A 17,888-nucleotide genomic window follows, 5' to 3' on the forward strand; every position below is an offset into this window, starting at 1 on the left:
TTTTTTCTCAGTAAAATACATTTTGTCTTCAATTATTTTCATATTGCATTATTTTTCCTATTTTAATTTTTGTTTTGAAAGTATGATAAAATCTGGTAAAATGTACCAACAATGACATTTAAAAAATATACACTTTTTGATATACCATAAACAAAAAAAAAAACAGGTAGCCCATCTGAATTAGGACATTTAGGCTATCCATCTAATAGTAGCCTACCAAAATCTTATTAACAGTAGAAGTTAAATCTTACTGTAGTCTTCAAATCTGGGTACTGTCTTAAGTTTTAAAATCACAAAGGGAGTTTGGTCCCATCAGGCTAACGTGACAGTCACGACTCATGCAGCTGTAAGGTTTTCTTTTTCTTTTGTTTTTACTCGCGATCTTTACAACACGCATTACATTACGTATTTCATGGCACACTCGTTTTATGCGTATTTGGCGCCACCTATTGTTGTGGGTGTATTATTGACATGTCAAAATCTAGACCCTGAATATAAGACGACCGCATTTTTTCAGATGTATTTCCAAGAAAAAAACATCGTCTTATATTCGGGTCAATACGGTAATAAGCTGCAAATTAGGAGTTTGAGGCAAAAGTCGTAATTAATAGTTTGTTAATAGGGAGAATTGGACCTTAAAATAAAGTGTGCCCGAAAATGTACTTGCTCAAATTGCCATCAAAGCTTGGGTTTGTGTATGAATCTGACCACATTGGTTCATCTACATGGAAAGGTAAAGGCTGAATTGTTGGCCTGCACAGCGATGTGTAATAGTTGATGGATTGCCCATGTGACTTAAGTCCTGGTGTTCTTGTGCACTGTGTGAGTTTTTTCTCCAGCACTTTTCCTGACAAGAATGTTGTCTGAAGAATTAGCTGACATCACAGCAACTTGTCTGTTTTTGGCTCATGATGAATGTGCAACTCCACCTCACATGGGTGTCTGTCAGCTTCAGGCAGAACTTGGATGAATTTTGTTATATTGATGGAATATAGATGCCTCATCATTTTCATGTGTTTTAGCCAAGCAGACCTGAAGGTGGCTCAGTAGAGGATTAGTAAAGCATCATATTCAGCGACCTCTAAGGAACAAGTTTGTACGTGCCTAGATGAGCCAATTTACTCAAAGTCTTCTGTTTGTTTTGTTCCTTTTCCAGATTTTGAAATGAAGAAGGACATTGATACTCTAATATCTGAAGAACGGGCTGAGATCATCAAAAAATATGAGAAGGCAAGTTACATCCTTTCAGTTGTCTACCTTCTGACTTTCTGTAGTTTTGATCTTTGACCGGTTCAGCCGATGTCCAGACAAGGGGAAACTGGTTAATGATTGTCCATGACCCTCAGTGACATGGACAGCAATGCATACTGACAAAGTACCCCAAGTAAAGTAGTAAGTGGTCATTAATTAGATCAGATGCTTTTGCAGTACACGCAGTCCTCTTGGAGATGCCAAGATTTGGGGTACGCCACTGCTTGGAGTAGCCTAGGGTGTATTGTGTATTGCTCAAGGGAATGATTGTGATAGCTCATGGATCAACTATCCCAGATATTTAACCACTAGACTACACCACCCAAAAGTTACTGCAGTTTGCTGTTCTTGGCAAGAAACAGCTTTCCTTAGAAATGCTGCACAAAACTTATGTGAGAAGTTATTGAAATGCTGATATACCAATGTTATTATAATTGGTAGGTAAAGGTTCATGTTGTGGTAATTTTTTGGATAGATTGTGGGTGAGTTTGCCTTGCAGTCATGACTTGGTTTTATTTATAGGTACCACCTAGGGAAACTTTTCAGACAGGCTTCAGATGCATAAAACGTCTAATGATCTAAAACAGGGGTGTCCAGTCTTGCTCCTGGAGGGCCAGTATCCAGAGTGTAGTTCCAACACACTTACCTGGAAGTTTCTAGTGAGTCTGAGGACCTTGAGTTGATTAGCTAGTTCAGGTGTGTTTAATTAGGGTTGGAGCGAAACTCTGCAGGACAGTGGCCCTCCAGGAACCGGTTTAGATGGCCTTCATCTGAAACTAATTCAAATGAGATTTAGATAAGACCAAGTTCAAATGTAAATATCTTGTGACTACAATGTGTGTTCCTCTGTATTAGTTTCTTCTGCTCTTAATTGCTCTTATCAGATGCCATTTTTATTGTGTGTAAACTGCACACACAGGGTTGTGGGATATCATGGACACTGAAGGTACATCTGTGCTGCACACTGTACATTTCAATATGTTAACGTTACTTGAAAAAAATCATGCAAACATATTGCCTCAGAAAAATCTAGTGAAGGTTGCTTATTATATTAGTTCATGCAGAAGCCAATTTATGAAAACTTGAATATACCATGTAACCTTAACTAGACTTTTCTGAAGCAATAAGAGACAATAAGTGCATTCACAAAAGCTTACCCAGAAGAAGGCCAGATCTTAGTAGACAGGATGTTATGTGAACATTGGACAATCCTTTGTACCTTCATGCTTCCATATACAGCTTGCAAAACCAGCAAGTTTTAGCTTTCAGACACAGCCAAAATCTTTTGAGGAGGAAGTGTTTTGACGGACAACTGGATGACAGCTGGATGTCATGCTAACATTGCTGCTACACTCAAATATTGACTACAGTCTGCATACTTGGAAGTTCTCAGCGTACTTCAGATACCTTTAGATAAGGCTGTGGAGGTTAGACAGATAAGATGTTCAGGATAGACAGAAATATAATCTGTTAGCAGAAAGCAAGAAATTTCTTGTATCAACTCTTTTTATTTTGGAGATCTGAATTGTTCTATACAAGAAGTGGGGTGTTTTCAAATGTTCTTTCTTAAAAGGAATAGGCTAGTTAACCCCAAATAAAAATTTGCTGAAAAATGTACTCACCCTCAGAGCATCAATGATTGCTCATGGTAACAGAGTTAGATCAATTTAGCATTACATCACTTGCTCACCAATGGATCATCTGCAGTGAATGGGTGCCGTCAGAATGAGAGTCCAAACAGCTGATAAAAACATCACAATGATCCACAAGTAATCCAGCCTCCAGTCCATCAATTAACATCTTGTGAAGTGAAAAGCTGCATATTTGTAAGAAGCAAATCCATCATTAAGGCATTTTAACTTTAAACCATCACTTCTGGCCAAAAAACAAATCAGTAATCAGAAGTAATTTAGACTGTTTTTGCTTATAAATGGTGCTTTATATGTGCATATTTCTCTCCGAATTCATACAAGATGACTTTTTCGACTGGAGAAAGTTTGGGGAACTATTCCTTTAAGAGTTCCAGTCATCTCTTGGTTTGAGGGTCTTTTGCCTTTGCTCCAGTTTCTCAGTTTGTTTGTTGGGCTGGTTGCAGGGCAGGCAGGAGGGTGTGCACATTAACCCCTGGGAGGATGCCGACTACAGCATCTACAAGGTCACGGACCGCTTCGGTTTCCTGCAGTAAGTCTCGCCTGTCCTGGCAGTTTTAATACTCAGTCTAGCGAGACGATGACAACTCTGTCTTCATTTGAAGATGTTAAACGCTCAACTGTTTCATCAGAGAATATGTGCGAACTATGTTATGAAGAATATGGCTTTTATGTGTATTTTGGGTAACAGTTGACTGTGACCGTTAGAACGTGTTGTCAGGATTTTTTTTCATAAATCCACAGTAAAATCTCATGTTATTTGAATGAAGCTTCTGATTCATGTAAATATATATACTATACTTCTGATTCATGTAAATATATATACTATACTTCTGATTCATGTAATACTTGTACAGGTTAAACAATAATTTCCCCTTTGTAATTTGTTTTTCCCAGTGAAGAGGAACTGCCGACACCGACCGCAGCGGAGGATAAGGTGACTTTAGGATATCAGCTTTCTTTGCACCTGAAATTACTGTTAAATCTTTTATGGCAAAATTCAGTTTAGAGAAATTAGCCCTTTGAATTATGGTGTTCTTGCTGAATGTCCTCTTTGTTTTACGAATATTTTAGATTTAAGACTAAAATTCAGTGTGCTGTTTCTCTAGTACAAACTCCAGGAGGTTGAAAGAGAGGAAAAATGGGTTAAGATGGTGAAAAAGTGGGACAAGTACCGCAACAGTGAAAAGGTAACTTATAAATGTGATCGTTCCAGGTTTAACTGGATGAGTCACATTTGAAGCCATTTTAAAATAGTTTGGCTAATGAACTATATTAAAGGGGTCATATGATGCGATTTCAATTTTTCCTTTCTCTTTGGAGTGTTACAAGCTCTTGGTGCATAAAGAAGATCTGTAAAGTTGCAAAGACTAAAGTCTCAAATCCAAAGAAATATTCTTTATAAAAGTTAAGAGTCAACCACGCCTACCTAAAACGGCTCGTTCTAACACGCCCCCACATATCTACCTCACTATGTGGGAAGATTTGCATAACGCCGCCCAAATGTTCATGCAAAGAAAGAAGGCGTACGGGACACGGCATCAACAGTATGGTGAGGGGCGTAACATTTCCGTCACACACTTGAGGTATTCGGCCAATCACAACGCACTGGATAGCTGGCCAATCACAGCACACCTCGCTTTTTAGACCGATGAGCTTTGTAAAAATCGACGCGTTTCAGAAATAATGTTCTTTTTAGCAGCATCATATGACCCCTTTAAGAATTGTGTATCATTTTTGTTTCGTTAACATTGCGTAACTCAACATTGTTGTCTCTTATCATATTGCTGTTGCTGCCATTGTATTCCCATAATATGCCACTCAAGGCTGCTGTGTGTTACAGTGATTTTTAGGCCTACACATCCGGAAACTTGGAGACCCAAAAATAAATCTCGCCATCTGTTTGTTTCCTCTTCCCATGTGCATTTTTCAGATGATGAAGCGGGTATACAAGGGGATTCCCTTGAAGCTGCGCGGTCAGGCCTGGGCTCTGCTGCTGGATGTGGAAAAGGTGAAAGAGGCGAATTACAGGAAGTACGAGGTAGGAGCTTTGCAGGAATCATGTTTGTGAGATGTGTTTGGGCTTCATTAGGTCTTTTGAATGAAAAAGTGGCTGTTTGAGGTTCATTTATTCAATGACTCGCTTGTTTGGGTTTTGGTTTGTCCTGTGTGATTGTTTGGGTTTATATTAGCCAGATGTGTTTTGTCTCCAGTCTGGCCTTTTGGCACAACAATGTTTTATTTCACAACAAAGGTTTTCTGCGTTGCATGCTTTGTGTAGTCTGACAATTATTACATAAGATCCAAGGTATTACATAAAAAATACAATAAAAGTTGCTAGAATAAGCTGCGATAAGTTGACCAGTCTTTATATCGCAAACCAAAAGTCTGATTAACTGAAAAACGGTAGGCTATACACTACCGTTCAAAGGTTTGGGGTCTTAATTAATACTTTTATTCAGCAAGGACACATTAAATTGATTAAAAGTGAGAGTAAAGACATTTATAATGTTAATTTGTTTTTTCTATTCTTCATACTTCATACGATACTTCTATTCATCAAAGAATAATAATTGATAATACAATACAACATTGATAATAATCAAAAATGTTTTTTTGAGTAGTAAATCAGCATATTAGGATGATTTCTGAAGGATCATGTGAAACTGAAGACTGGAGTAATGATGCTGAAAATTCAGCTTTGATCACAGGAATAAATTACATTTTACAATATATGAAAATAGAAAACAGTTAAGTTAATATTTCACACTATTATTATTTTTACTGTATTTTTGATCCAATAAATGTATAGGAGACTCAAAAAAAAAAAACTTTAAAAACATTTTTAAAAAAATCTTACGGACTCCAAACTTTTGAACAGTAGTTTTAAGAACTACCATCTTGTATTTACCATCTGTTACCATGGTACCAGAACTTATTTTTGTTTTCAGTCATTTCAGAATCTTTAGCTCTCAAGAGTTTATAACTGAGCGTGTATCTATATCTGAATTTCTAAATATATCTAGGTGCCGCTGTAATATTTATAACTTGTTTGCTGCTCTGACGAATGTAAATAGCAGAAGTGTAGCGCTTAAATGGAAACCAGTGGCTATCAAGGTTCCGGAATGAAAATTTAGATGCAGGTTTGATGGTTTGGTTTAGATGCACTGTAGTTCAAGTACTGCACTGCAGTGACAATCAGTCACCTGCTAATTTTCTAAATATATAAAAGTAAAATCAGCCTTATTGTACATGCATTGTTTTAAAAACTTTCACTGTGGATTTAATTAGGAGGGTAGTTCATCCCAAATTATAATTTATAAATGTACTGTATATACTGTTGTTTTTTCCTGTGGAAAGTTAATGCAGCTCTTTCTGTACAACAGTTTATAGTGACAATGTTAACAAAAATAAATGAATAATATGTGGAGATAACCATTAGTAAGCCATTTGTAGTTTGACTTTCTGATAGGGATGCGCCAAAATAAAAATTCTTGAACGAGGCCGAAACCAAACAAAATGAAACGCAGGCAAAAGGCAGAATACCAAATACCAAACATGGTTTTTCACGTTTTTCCCCCCATGTATTTTGCCAATTTTTTCACCATCGCATAAATTAAATTGCCAAAATGTGCTTTTTGCTGTCTTGCCTTGCTTTTCAAAGAAAAAATCAATTACAAAACAATTTAAAAATATTTACTTAACACTGAACATTTTTTAACATTCTAGCAGACATTATACCAACAAAGCACAATTTAAGTTAAAATTAATAAGTTAGTAAAATAATATTTTTTTGAATCAGGCATGTATTTTTTACTGTACAAATAAATGCGGCCTTGCTGCGCAGAAGAGAATCTTTTAAAACATTAGAAAATATTACGGATCCCAATTTGAACAACTATGTGAATGTAGTTGTTGTAATTAGTATTATCATTATTATTGTCTTTTTTATTTTATTTGACAAAACTGTAAAATTACAATAATAAAACGTATGAATGTTGATGGAGTTCTTGCTTTTTATCTGCTTTTATTTTGGCGGAAACCCGCAGGAAGACCTCAGCGCTTCTTTTTGTTGACAACAGCAGATTTATAAATGATTCTCAATACGGATTTGGGAAGATGTTTGTCTCGCATAGCCTATCGCAATGTCACACACATGCCTTGTAAAAATTCATAAAAATGTTACTGAGCAACTGACGAGTAAAACTTTTTCAGCGCAGATTTTCTTCGCGCTTTGGACTTTGAACCTTGGCGCCGTGAGCTCGTGCAGTGCTTTAATACATGCAATCCATGCGTGTATTAGAAAACAACATTCTGCAGTTTATTCACTAATTAAGGCCATTTTGCGATTTCAATCATCATACAGTAACCAGCAACAACCCCCCTTCCTCTTCTCATCAAAGACATGCGATGCAGTACTTAACAGTCTCTCGCTGTCAGTACTTGTAATGATTTTTGCGTCTTTCTCGGACAGTTTTAAATGCTTCCACACTGCCGACATGTTTGCTGCATTAGTGCGCGCCTCTATTTGATCACGTCACGTCATTGTTTAGTACAAATTATTCTGTCTTTTCACTTATTCGGCCAGATACCGAATTAGTTTTTTTTTTTTGCTATTTTCGGCCGAATTTCGGTTGCCGAACATTCGGTGCATCCCTACTTTGAGTATATTGCTATATTTACTCCACTTGTTTGAGCAGTGTCAAGAGTTTGGGGTTGGGCTACCCGTTTCTCTGACCAATGGCAGATAGAGGAGTGTTTGGGAAATTTTGTTATTTTTACAATTCTGTTTGGTGCGGCTAATGCTACAATTTTGCATTGAAATTCTAATTTGTTCATTGCCAGCCTTTTTTGTTTTAATGTTGTTGCAGAAAATGAAGGAACAAGCCAAGAAGTATTCGACAGAAATTAAGCAGATTGATCTGGATGTCAACAGGACCTTCAGAAACCATATCATGTTCATGGAACGCTTTGGGGTCAAGTAAGATATTTCACAAATTCATACATACACATGCACAAGAAAGCCTTTCTTTATCTTCATTTGACTCGAGGTCTGTTTGGCAAACAGACTTTAAGTCAAATGAATATAAAGAGTTTCGAGTTGAGATGTTTCCGAAATGAAGTGCTCAGACCTTGTAAACTTAACCAAAACAAGAGCTACTTCCTCTTTGTGACTGAGTTTTTGTTCAACTTCCTGATACTGTGAGCAGCTTCACAGGAAATGACACAACCGGTGACTCGTTACCATTATGCCCAGAATAAATATCTACTTTGATGTTGTCCATAACAACTAAAGATCTGCCACAGTGTCATGAAAAAAATTATTTCCTTTTGTACAGGACAATCATAAAGACCCACTTGGGATTGTATATGCTCTTAAAAATGGACAAACGTCAAAAACATTTAGGTTATTTTTTCCATTTTTAAACTGCCAATTTGACAGAAAATGAGTGCATCATGATTTTTTAAAACAAAATATTGACCAGATGGCCCTCAATAACCTTTCAGTAAATGTGACATGTAATAGTGTTATCCCACTTACTTAACAAATTGAAAGAGGCTTGTAGACCAAAGTGCATGAAGAGGTTTCAGCCATGTGGTTTGCATGGGCGGCACACCCACAACATAGATCAACCACCAGCCTCTCTGCATGGGGTATCTGGCGGATGGAAGCTCTGAGCAATGACTTCTACATTTTTATTAGCGCTGCACGGCCAATAAGAGGATATGGGGCGGAAGTGCTGTTTAACACATCTGTTGTTTGTTTGCATTGCTCCTAAATGTGTTTCTACAACACGCTAGTCACAATTCTGCTTTCCTCTGGCCTCTTATGAAGGGTCTTGCTGTGCATTGCTAAATCTTCTCAAATCTGCAGACGTTATGAATTATTAACGCGCATCTCCTGATGTGATGGCTTATGCATGAATGGACTCTTGCTGCTACTGTGAGCTGGTTTCTTTCCGCTGTTCGATTTGGGCTGGACCCTCAGTGCTTTTTGGACAAAATTTAGTTGGGTTATTGACAAAGATGGATCCATTATGGGGAAAAATTGACAAATTTTAATCGTTGAATTCTTGTTGGGTTCATATATTTTTGAAAAACATATTTTAATAGAAAATGACAGCTTTTTTACCCAAAATATATTTATTTAATGACTCGTAGAAAAGTATTTTTTTTTAATTATCTGTTGGCATAAACATCATTGACCATGAATACCGTGAAGTTTTCTTAGGGTTATACCTTGACATCTCATGAAAAGATCAAATTAATCTGACCCTTTTTATGAGACTCACATAATTTTTTTAAAATATTAATAATTTATTTCACTATTTTTTATGAAATCTAAAAGTTGGAAAATTACTTTTTTCCAGGAATTTAGTCTTTTTTAAGATTTTTTTTTTTCTGTTATATGGAGGCTGGTTTCTGCCATAGAAATGAAAAAAAGGGTAATTGCAACTTTTTTTCTCACAATTATTATCTTTTTTTTTTTCTCAATTCTTGAGAATAATATAAACTCAGAAATGTAAGATATAAACCTACAACTGTGAAGATTGTGAGATATAAAGATACAATTGCAAGAGAAAAGTCTGATTTGTTAGATTAAAAAGTCAGAATTGCCGGTTTTTTTAACCATTGGCAGAAACAGGCTTCCATGGTATTACAATGATTATACCATCTGACATTTTTGGCATTATGCGCTTACAAAACATATAAAACAATGTAATTTATAAATTGAATCAAACTTTTTATAGAAGAGTCTCATTCAAGATTCAAGTGGATTTTAATGTATTTCTCAATAAATTACTAGATCCAGTCACAGAAATATTAGCATCATGTCATTGACCTTGTTACTGCATACACTGAAACTAGATGTTTGAAATCCTAATTATAGCCATCATGTAATATATTGGAAACAGTTTTTTTTGACCCGTGCTATTTGTCCTTTACAGACAGCAAGCACTGTTCCATGTGCTGGCAGCGTATTCGGTCTACAACACGGTAAGAGACTGACAGAGTTTGAATGTTTGTGTGTAAATGTGTTATGTAACTCAGAACAGCATGTGCTGGATGAACCAGAGCAGAGGGGAAGAAGGGCTGTCTGGTGTCGCACCCTGTCAACACAGACACGCACACAATTACTGCACTAATGGCAACTTCTATTGTTCTTACGTTAAGCTAAATATAATGACTATAGACCCTAACCCGAAAATAAAACTTGTATTTGTATCAGTGAATAAAGACATGGCTACATGCCAATGTGAATACCATCCGTACTGTATAAAATGCAAGATTAGGAGAATTGTGTCCCAAATGGTAGCATGTTGAAAATAGTAGGTATGATAAACCCAGATGATAGACTGTGTGTGCATGTGTGGTTTTTGGGTTAAATTGCCCATAATCCATTTTGTTTGTAAATGTATGTGCTTAAAGTTAATAATGGAATAAACTTAAAGCTAGAATGGGTTACATATCTTTTAAAACTTGGTTGTAAAACACTAGGCATCATATACATTTGGCGACTTTGTAAATGGTTACAGAGAAAATCTGGGCATTATACACTAAATGACTGAAGATCTTTCACAAAATACCAAACATCAAGTCTTTCTGAATGCAGCAAACTCACACAGAAACATGCGCCTCATTGCTATGAAACAAATAAAAACAATGCATGTTTTAGAACTGGTTTTAGAACAAGTTTGATATCCTTCAACTGGATGGAATCATAGTCTGAACATGTATTTTATCCAATACTCGTTTATGCTGTATCTTTGCCTGTTGCAGTATCGTGCAATAGACTATTGCATATTGTTAGCTTAGCAACATGCTAACATCAAACTGTTGAAAATTGCAAGTCGAATTTACTGTGGAGATTTGTATGGTGTGTGGAGTTGCTGCCTATATAGCAAATCATCACTTATGATATCTCATCAATTATTGGCTTAATATGCTGCTTTAGAAGTTAGCGGCAGTAGACGGCGAGGCAGCTCACTAGGTTTAGAAACAGTACGCCTAGTGTGTGCAGAATCTGGTTTGGAGACAGACTAATCCAGAGACAGTGACTCTGATGTTGCCTACTGGTTATGGGTGACCAGGGTCTTTTAGACAACAACAGAGGCCGTCTGTCCAGTGCTAATTGCATGATACGCTATTTAATTTATTTATTGGAAACCTACTGGGAATTAACCCTAAACATAGATGATATAGAAGCTGGACAAGACAAATGGAAGACATGTTTTTTTATAATGGTTTGACAAAACCGCTGGGACACATGCACATAAATTTCATTGTTTGTAAAAAATGAGGAGCGTGTCGGTCTCAAAGAGACGGGAAATGGTACCATATTCCTTTTCCTTCCCGATGTTGTCTAGTAGAAAGTGGGTCAACTGGGCAAGAAGAGGGCGATGGAGGGGGGAAGGAGAGATTGAGTGAGTGAGAGATGGAGAGAAGCGGGGGACTTTGAATTTTACACTTTCATCTTGTATTCTTTTTCTTGACAAGAAAAGTACTAAAGTTATTGTTTTGTAATTGATGAAATCAGCACTATTAATCCTTAGGCCATTCTCTATCTATGTCTGAATGTTGAGTAAAGTTAGTGACAATGTGTACTCAGTCTATCTGGTTATGTGGTTTTGTGTAGGAAGTGAGCTACTGTCAGGGCATGAGTCAGATTGCTGCCATTCTGCTCATGTACATGAATGAGGAAGATGCATTCTGGGCCTTATCACAGCTACTGACCAATCAGAAACATGCCATGCATGGTGAGTAAGTCTCTCTGACTCTGTGTGTAGATAAATAGATATCTTTGTTTTTGTAGTACACTCTGTAATTGGTGATACATCTCTGGGTCTTCCTCTGTGGATTCTTAAAGGATTCTTCATCCCGGGGTTTCCCAAACTCCAGCGTTTTCAGGTTCATCATGACCAAATACTGTCCAAACTCCTTCCCAAACTCAGGAAACACTTGGTGAGATTTCTTATTTTAACCTCAGGTTGTTTGCCTTTAACAAAATATAAACACTTTCTCAGTTTTTCCAATGTTTTCTTCAACTCAGGATAAGGAACAGATGTCCACTGGTATCTACACAACCAAATGGTTCCTTCAGTGTTTTATTGACAGGGTGAGGCATCATTTTCATTTTCACTGTTTTCATATCACTAGTAAAAGGTCTCCGTTATGGAGTTGATACTTTCAGTACATCACAATGAAATATAAAACATGTTACGTTGTCTTGTATGAATATGAGGCGGGTGTGTCCAAACTGGTTTTCCAGTCCCTGACAAAAGTGCCACAATGCAACCTTAACAAATCTCTATGATGGATCCTAGTACACTCAGAAAAAAAATGGCAAAACATTTACCTTTAGGGGTTCAGCAGCTTGTCACTGGGTAGTAGCCTAAATAGACATCTTTGTAGCTTATTTACCCCTAAAAGTTTGATAGTGGTACTGTAAGGGCACCTATTACTACTCTAAAATATGGACCTTTTAGGTGTAGATAAATGGTGAAATTGTGCTCTCTTTCTGGACCCACCTCTCTTTGATCCAGTCCAGGCCCCGGACAGAAGGTCTAGTTTACCACCCTATCAGTGGCCTTGCCTCGACAGGACATCATTTTTCACCAGCCGAATCCAAATAGAGTCCAAATTTTGCAACTCTGTGCTGAATACTCAGTGAGAATTACGTAATTTGTATACAGCGAGTTTTTGTGTGAAAAAGACTGGAAACATCATCTGCTAAAAGTTTCATATGGTTGGGCTGAACCCTTTAGAGAATCCTGTGTCAATGTTTTATTCATATTGGAGCTCTGCTTAGCTGGTTGATGACTTGAGTCTGTTGTGTTTTTACTATATAGACACCCCTTACACTCACCCTGCGCCTTTGGGACATCTACATATTAGAAGGAGAAAAAGTTCTAACCGCCATGGCCTATACGCTCCTCAAATTGCACAAAAGTAAGTAAGAATCCCACTTTGGATCTCTGAAGACCCACATGAGCTGTCACCATGTCCAGTATGTACAGCATAGAACCGTACAGTGGTTAAAGATCGGGTTCCCGAAAGTTTGTAGGTGCAGATGCCACATACGGTGATTTATAAACTACCATCATTGCACCCTTGAGCAAGAAACTTCATTTAGGGTTATTCAAGATACACTCACTGGATTAAGTGTACTGGATTAATTGACTTGTTAGTAATTATCTATGATGTAAAATTTAAAAGAGAGTTTCTGGTAAACTGTTAAAACAATGTTTAATCTGGGCAGTAGCGCTCAAAAACGAGTTGTGATTGTAGTGGTAAATCAGCTGCCTAGATGTTCTATCAGCCAGAAGTTCTTTAATTTTCATGTTTGGGTAGTGTAGATTAGTTTAATTAGAAGCTTATAAAGTCTAAAGCCTCATTCTTTTTCCATCAGAGCATCTTCTGAAGATGTCTCTGGAGGACTTGAGGGAGTTTCTGCAGGAGCGTATTGCTTCTTCCTTCAGCATGAGCGATGATGCAGTTATTGAGCACCTACAGTCGTCTATGTCAGAACTCCGCAGGATGAAGCTTGACCTCCCTGCTCCAGGTAAAAGACAGAATGTGTTTTCTTGTAAATGAGAACATTGAGCAAATACCAGAGAGAATAATTAAGGAAGCCTTGTTCACAAGATTCTGAATGTCTTTGGAGTCTGCAAAGTGTGGACCAGGGGTTCTCAACTCTGGCACCCGTGGTCCACTTTCCTGCAGAGTTTAGCTCCAACCCTAATCAAACACACCTGAACAAGCTAATCTAAGTCTTCAGGACAATTTCTAGAAAGTTACTGGCAGGTGAGTTTGATCAAGGAGCAAACTCTTGGAGCTAAACTCTGCAGGAATATGAACCTTGAGGGCCAGAGTTGAGAATCCCTGGTGTAGACTCAAAAATAACGGTTCCAGTTAGAGAATCTTCCACAAAGCACTTATTATGCCATAGATGTTTAGAAACCCATTTGGACAGGTGATTCAAAGAAGCTGGAAGCTCTCACTAACCTATAATGCAGGGATCCTCAACTCTGGACCTCGAGATCCACTTTACTGCAGAGTTTAGCTCCAACCTTAATCAAACACACCTGAACAAGCTAATCAAGGTTTTCTCGATTACTACAAAGTTGCAGGTACGTGTGTTTAATCCAGGTTGGAGCTAAACTCTGCAGGAAAGTGGATCTTGAGGTCCAGAGTTGATGACCCCTGTTATAATGTAACATTAAGACCCATATGGCCAACTCAACAATAAAAATGGTCTTTGATTAAAAGAGGGTTATTTGCTGAACCTTGAAAAAAAACTTTCTTCTAAAGAGTGTACTGTGGTTGTATGCAATTCTAGACTATTATAACAACTCTTTTTTTTCTGGGTTTGACTTGTAGCCAAGGGAGATGAGTTCCCAAAGATACCCCTGGGCGAGGAGCGTCCAATAGTACTGCTTCCACTACCATCATTGCACCCTTGAGCAAGAAACTTCATTTAGGGTTATTCAAGATACACTCACTGGATTAAGTGTACTGGATTAATTGACTTGTTAGTAATTATCTATGATGTAAAATTTAAAAGAGAGTTTCTGGTAAACTGTTAAAACAATGTTTAATCTGGGCAGTAGCGCTCAAAAACGAGTTGTGATTGTAGTGGTAAATCAGCTGCCTAGATGTTCTATCAGCCAGAAGTTCTTTAATTTTCATGTTTGGGTAGTGTAGATTAGTTTAATTAGAAGCTTATAAAGTCTAAAGCCTCATTCTTTTTCCATCAGAGCATCTTCTGAAGATGTCTCTGGAGGACTTGAGGGAGTTTCTGCAGGAGCGTATTGCTTCTTCCTTCAGCATGAGCGATGATGCAGTTATTGAGCACCTACAGTCGTCTATGTCAGAACTCCGCAGGATGAAGCTTGACCTCCCTGCTCCAGGTAAAAGACAGAATGTGTTTTCTTGTAAATGAGAACATTGAGCAAATACCAGAGAGAATAATTAAGGAAGCCTTGTTCACAAGATTCTGAATGTCTTTGGAGTCTGCAAAGTGTGGACCAGGGGTTCTCAACTCTGGCACCCGTGGTCCACTTTCCTGCAGAGTTTAGCTCCAACCCTAATCAAACACACCTGAACAAGCTAATCTAAGTCTTCAGGACAATTTCTAGAAAGTTACTGGCAGGTGAGTTTGATCAAGGAGCAAACTCTTGGAGCTAAACTCTGCAGGAATATGAACCTTGAGGGCCAGAGTTGAGAATCCCTGGTGTAGACTCAAAAATAACGGTTCCAGTTAGAGAATCTTCCACAAAGCACTTATTATGCCATAGATGTTTAGAAACCCATTTGGACAGGTGATTCAAAGAAGCTGGAAGCTCTCACTAACCTATAATGCAGGGATCCTCAACTCTGGACCTCGAGATCCACTTTACTGCAGAGTTTAGCTCCAACCTTAATCAAACACACCTGAACAAGCTAATCAAGGTTTTCTCGATTACTACAAAGTTGCAGGTACGTGTGTTTAATCCAGGTTGGAGCTAAACTCTGCAGGAAAGTGGATCTTGAGGTCCAGAGTTGATGACCCCTGTTATAATGTAACATTAAGACCCATATGGCCAACTCAACAATAAAAATGGTCTTTGATTAAAAGAGGGTTATTTGCTGAACCTTGAAAAAAAACTTTCTTCTAAAGAGTGTACTGTGGTTGTATGCAATTCTAGACTATTATAACAACTCTTTTTTTTCTGGGTTTGACTTGTAGCCAAGGGAGATGAGTTCCCAAAGATACCCCTGGGCGAGGAGCGTCCAATAGTACTGCTTCCGGTAATCAAGACTGAGTGTGTACCCTTACCACCATCAGCACACAACAATCAAACCTCAAACAAGCTTCAGACAGAAGACACCACCACCCACAAGCAGAGCAACGAAAAACACATCCCTACCATTACCTCATCTTCCCCTCTTTCAAAGCACACCCACTCAACTTCCAACTCTTTACTGTCACAAGCTACACCTGAAGAACCAGGGACCACGGTGATGAATGAAGACAGTGCACCTGTACAAAGACCAGATCATCTACTACACCCAGAATCTGCACTGTTTTCAGCAGAGACACTTTCGTTGAAGAATGAATGTGTTAGTAGAACCCTATCAGCGGTGTCTGAAGATTGGCCTCCTCCGTACCAGCCACCCATAACAGATTCATCCAGTATCCACTCTTTCAATCTCCCAGAACTACCTCCTCCACCTCTTCCCTGTACCAAAGAAGGGGTCGAGCTTTCACCTCTAGAAGAGGATGTCCCATTTTGCCTTCCTCCACCTCCACCACCAATTACCCAACCTTTGGATCTCATCTTAGAAGATCCATCTTCGTCACCTTCCTCGTATAGATCCTATCGGCAGCTAAGCAAGTTTCCGGTCAACCTGTATGTGCCACCATCATCAGGTGACCGGAGACCTTCCAACACCTCGCATTATGACAACCTCTCAGAAGAGGAGGATCTGTCTGTGGAGAGGCTGCTGGAGATGGTGGCCACATTGCCGCAAAACTCAAATTTGAGTCTCATGAACACCACCCTTCCCCTTCCTTCAGAAGATGCCATGTCTCTTCCTCTACCGCCCCCATCTATGTTCTTCTACACGCCTGAATCTTCGCCACTCCCTCCACCTCCTTCATGCATTGAGGAGGCAAACAGTTCGGTGACTCCAGACTGCATTTTTCCCCAACCACCTATTGACTTTGCAGATAAACCCAACCTTGTATCTTCAGTCCCGTGCAATCAGGTGGTTCCAAACCAGACTGATCAAGATGGGAGTCAGTCACAGCTCCCAAGACTACCGCCCAAAAAATCACGACCCAATCAGGTGGTTCCAAACCAGACTGATCAAGATGGGAGTCAGTCACAGCTCCCAAGACTACCGCCCAAAAAATCACGACCCAATCAGGTGGTTCCAAACCAGACTGATCAAGATGGGAGTCAGTCACAGCTCCCAAGACTACCGCCCAAAAAATCACAACCCACAATGCTCTCTCCTGTACACTCTGATTCAGACTTCTGTCGAATGCATGTTTCAAGTCATTAGTTGCTGGAGTCACACTTAAGTAGTGTGAACTGAAGGCATGTTTCCATCGTTTGGACTTTTGTGCTTCGATGATATCAAGTGAACTTATTTCAATCTTTTAGGTGTTGCAATGTGTGTTATATATGACCGATCTAAACAGAATGCTAGAATGTGTTTTATCAGTGTGTCATGCAAATTTGATGTAATGGAATCTCCTTTTCTTAGGTGAAGCATTATAGTTGTAGCAGTTATCAGAATAACCATTTAGCTAGTTGAGCAACCAGTCTTCCAGGGAATCGTCATGTGGTTTGAAATTATATCTTTAATCTGTTTAGTATTTGAGTTACTGATATTTCCACTGGTCACCACAGAATACGTGACATTCACCATTATTTTGTTTGTGTCTGTTGTTTTCTGGGAGATATTATGTCCCCCGCAATTAGATCAGTTGTTATTTCTTTGTCTTATGTTTTATTGGTTGGTTTTATATCTTGGTGCAATTGTGTTTTCTTTTTAAACTTTGGTTATATTATGAAAATGCATCTAACGATGCACATTAAATATGAAGATGTTGTGGAAATGTAAACAAGGATCTTACCACACTGACATAAGTTCCCTGATTACATTAAAAGGGCATTTTTCAGTGATCTCTGATTTGCTCAAAAAGGAAATTCCTTCAACTGTAAACCTTAGTGCTGTGTACTGCCCTCTTTCGCCATCTTGTGGAAGATGATGAAGCACAGCTTGGTCAAAAATTATATACTGGGAAATACAGCCACCACACTGAATGTTAAAATGAAGAAACTGTATATTCAAGGTCATTTTATGGCTTTGTTGTGTAATTGTAAATAGAACAGGTTTGATTTGCACTTTGTTGTTTGTATTCAGAGCTTATATTTAATTGCATTTATATTATGCTTCTCAGGTTAAATGGTCTTGATGTTCAGTTTGTTGAAA

At 38.3% G+C, this 17,888-nt stretch overlaps 1 protein-coding gene across 1 annotated transcript in view; it reads left to right on the forward strand.

Moving 5' to 3' along the window:
- Window positions 1–17,827, forward strand: part of LOC107675285 (USP6 N-terminal-like protein) — a 23,444-nt gene extending 5,617 nt beyond the window's left edge. The window contains exons 2-14 of the mRNA XM_016469584.1: window positions 1,157–1,230; window positions 3,347–3,432; window positions 3,798–3,837; window positions 4,010–4,090; window positions 4,834–4,941; window positions 7,772–7,881; window positions 9,851–9,899; window positions 11,539–11,659; window positions 11,770–11,864; window positions 11,953–12,018; window positions 12,752–12,851; window positions 13,312–13,464; window positions 15,631–17,827. Of these exons, the coding sequence (XP_016325070.1) occupies window positions 1,165–1,230; window positions 3,347–3,432; window positions 3,798–3,837; window positions 4,010–4,090; window positions 4,834–4,941; window positions 7,772–7,881; window positions 9,851–9,899; window positions 11,539–11,659; window positions 11,770–11,864; window positions 11,953–12,018; window positions 12,752–12,851; window positions 13,312–13,464; window positions 15,631–16,952 (2,397 nt within the window). The 5' untranslated portion in view covers window positions 1,157–1,164 and the 3' untranslated portion in view covers window positions 16,953–17,827. The remainder of the gene's footprint in view (window positions 1–1,156; window positions 1,231–3,346; window positions 3,433–3,797; window positions 3,838–4,009; window positions 4,091–4,833; window positions 4,942–7,771; window positions 7,882–9,850; window positions 9,900–11,538; window positions 11,660–11,769; window positions 11,865–11,952; window positions 12,019–12,751; window positions 12,852–13,311; window positions 13,465–15,630) is intronic.
- Window positions 17,828–17,888: the final 61 nt, after the last annotated feature.

Source organism: Sinocyclocheilus anshuiensis, unplaced genomic scaffold (genome assembly GCF_001515605.1).
Source record: "Sinocyclocheilus anshuiensis isolate Anshui unplaced genomic scaffold, SAMN03320099.WGS_v1.1 scaffold532, whole genome shotgun sequence".
Taxonomy (NCBI): domain Eukaryota; kingdom Metazoa; phylum Chordata; class Actinopteri; order Cypriniformes; family Cyprinidae; genus Sinocyclocheilus; species Sinocyclocheilus anshuiensis.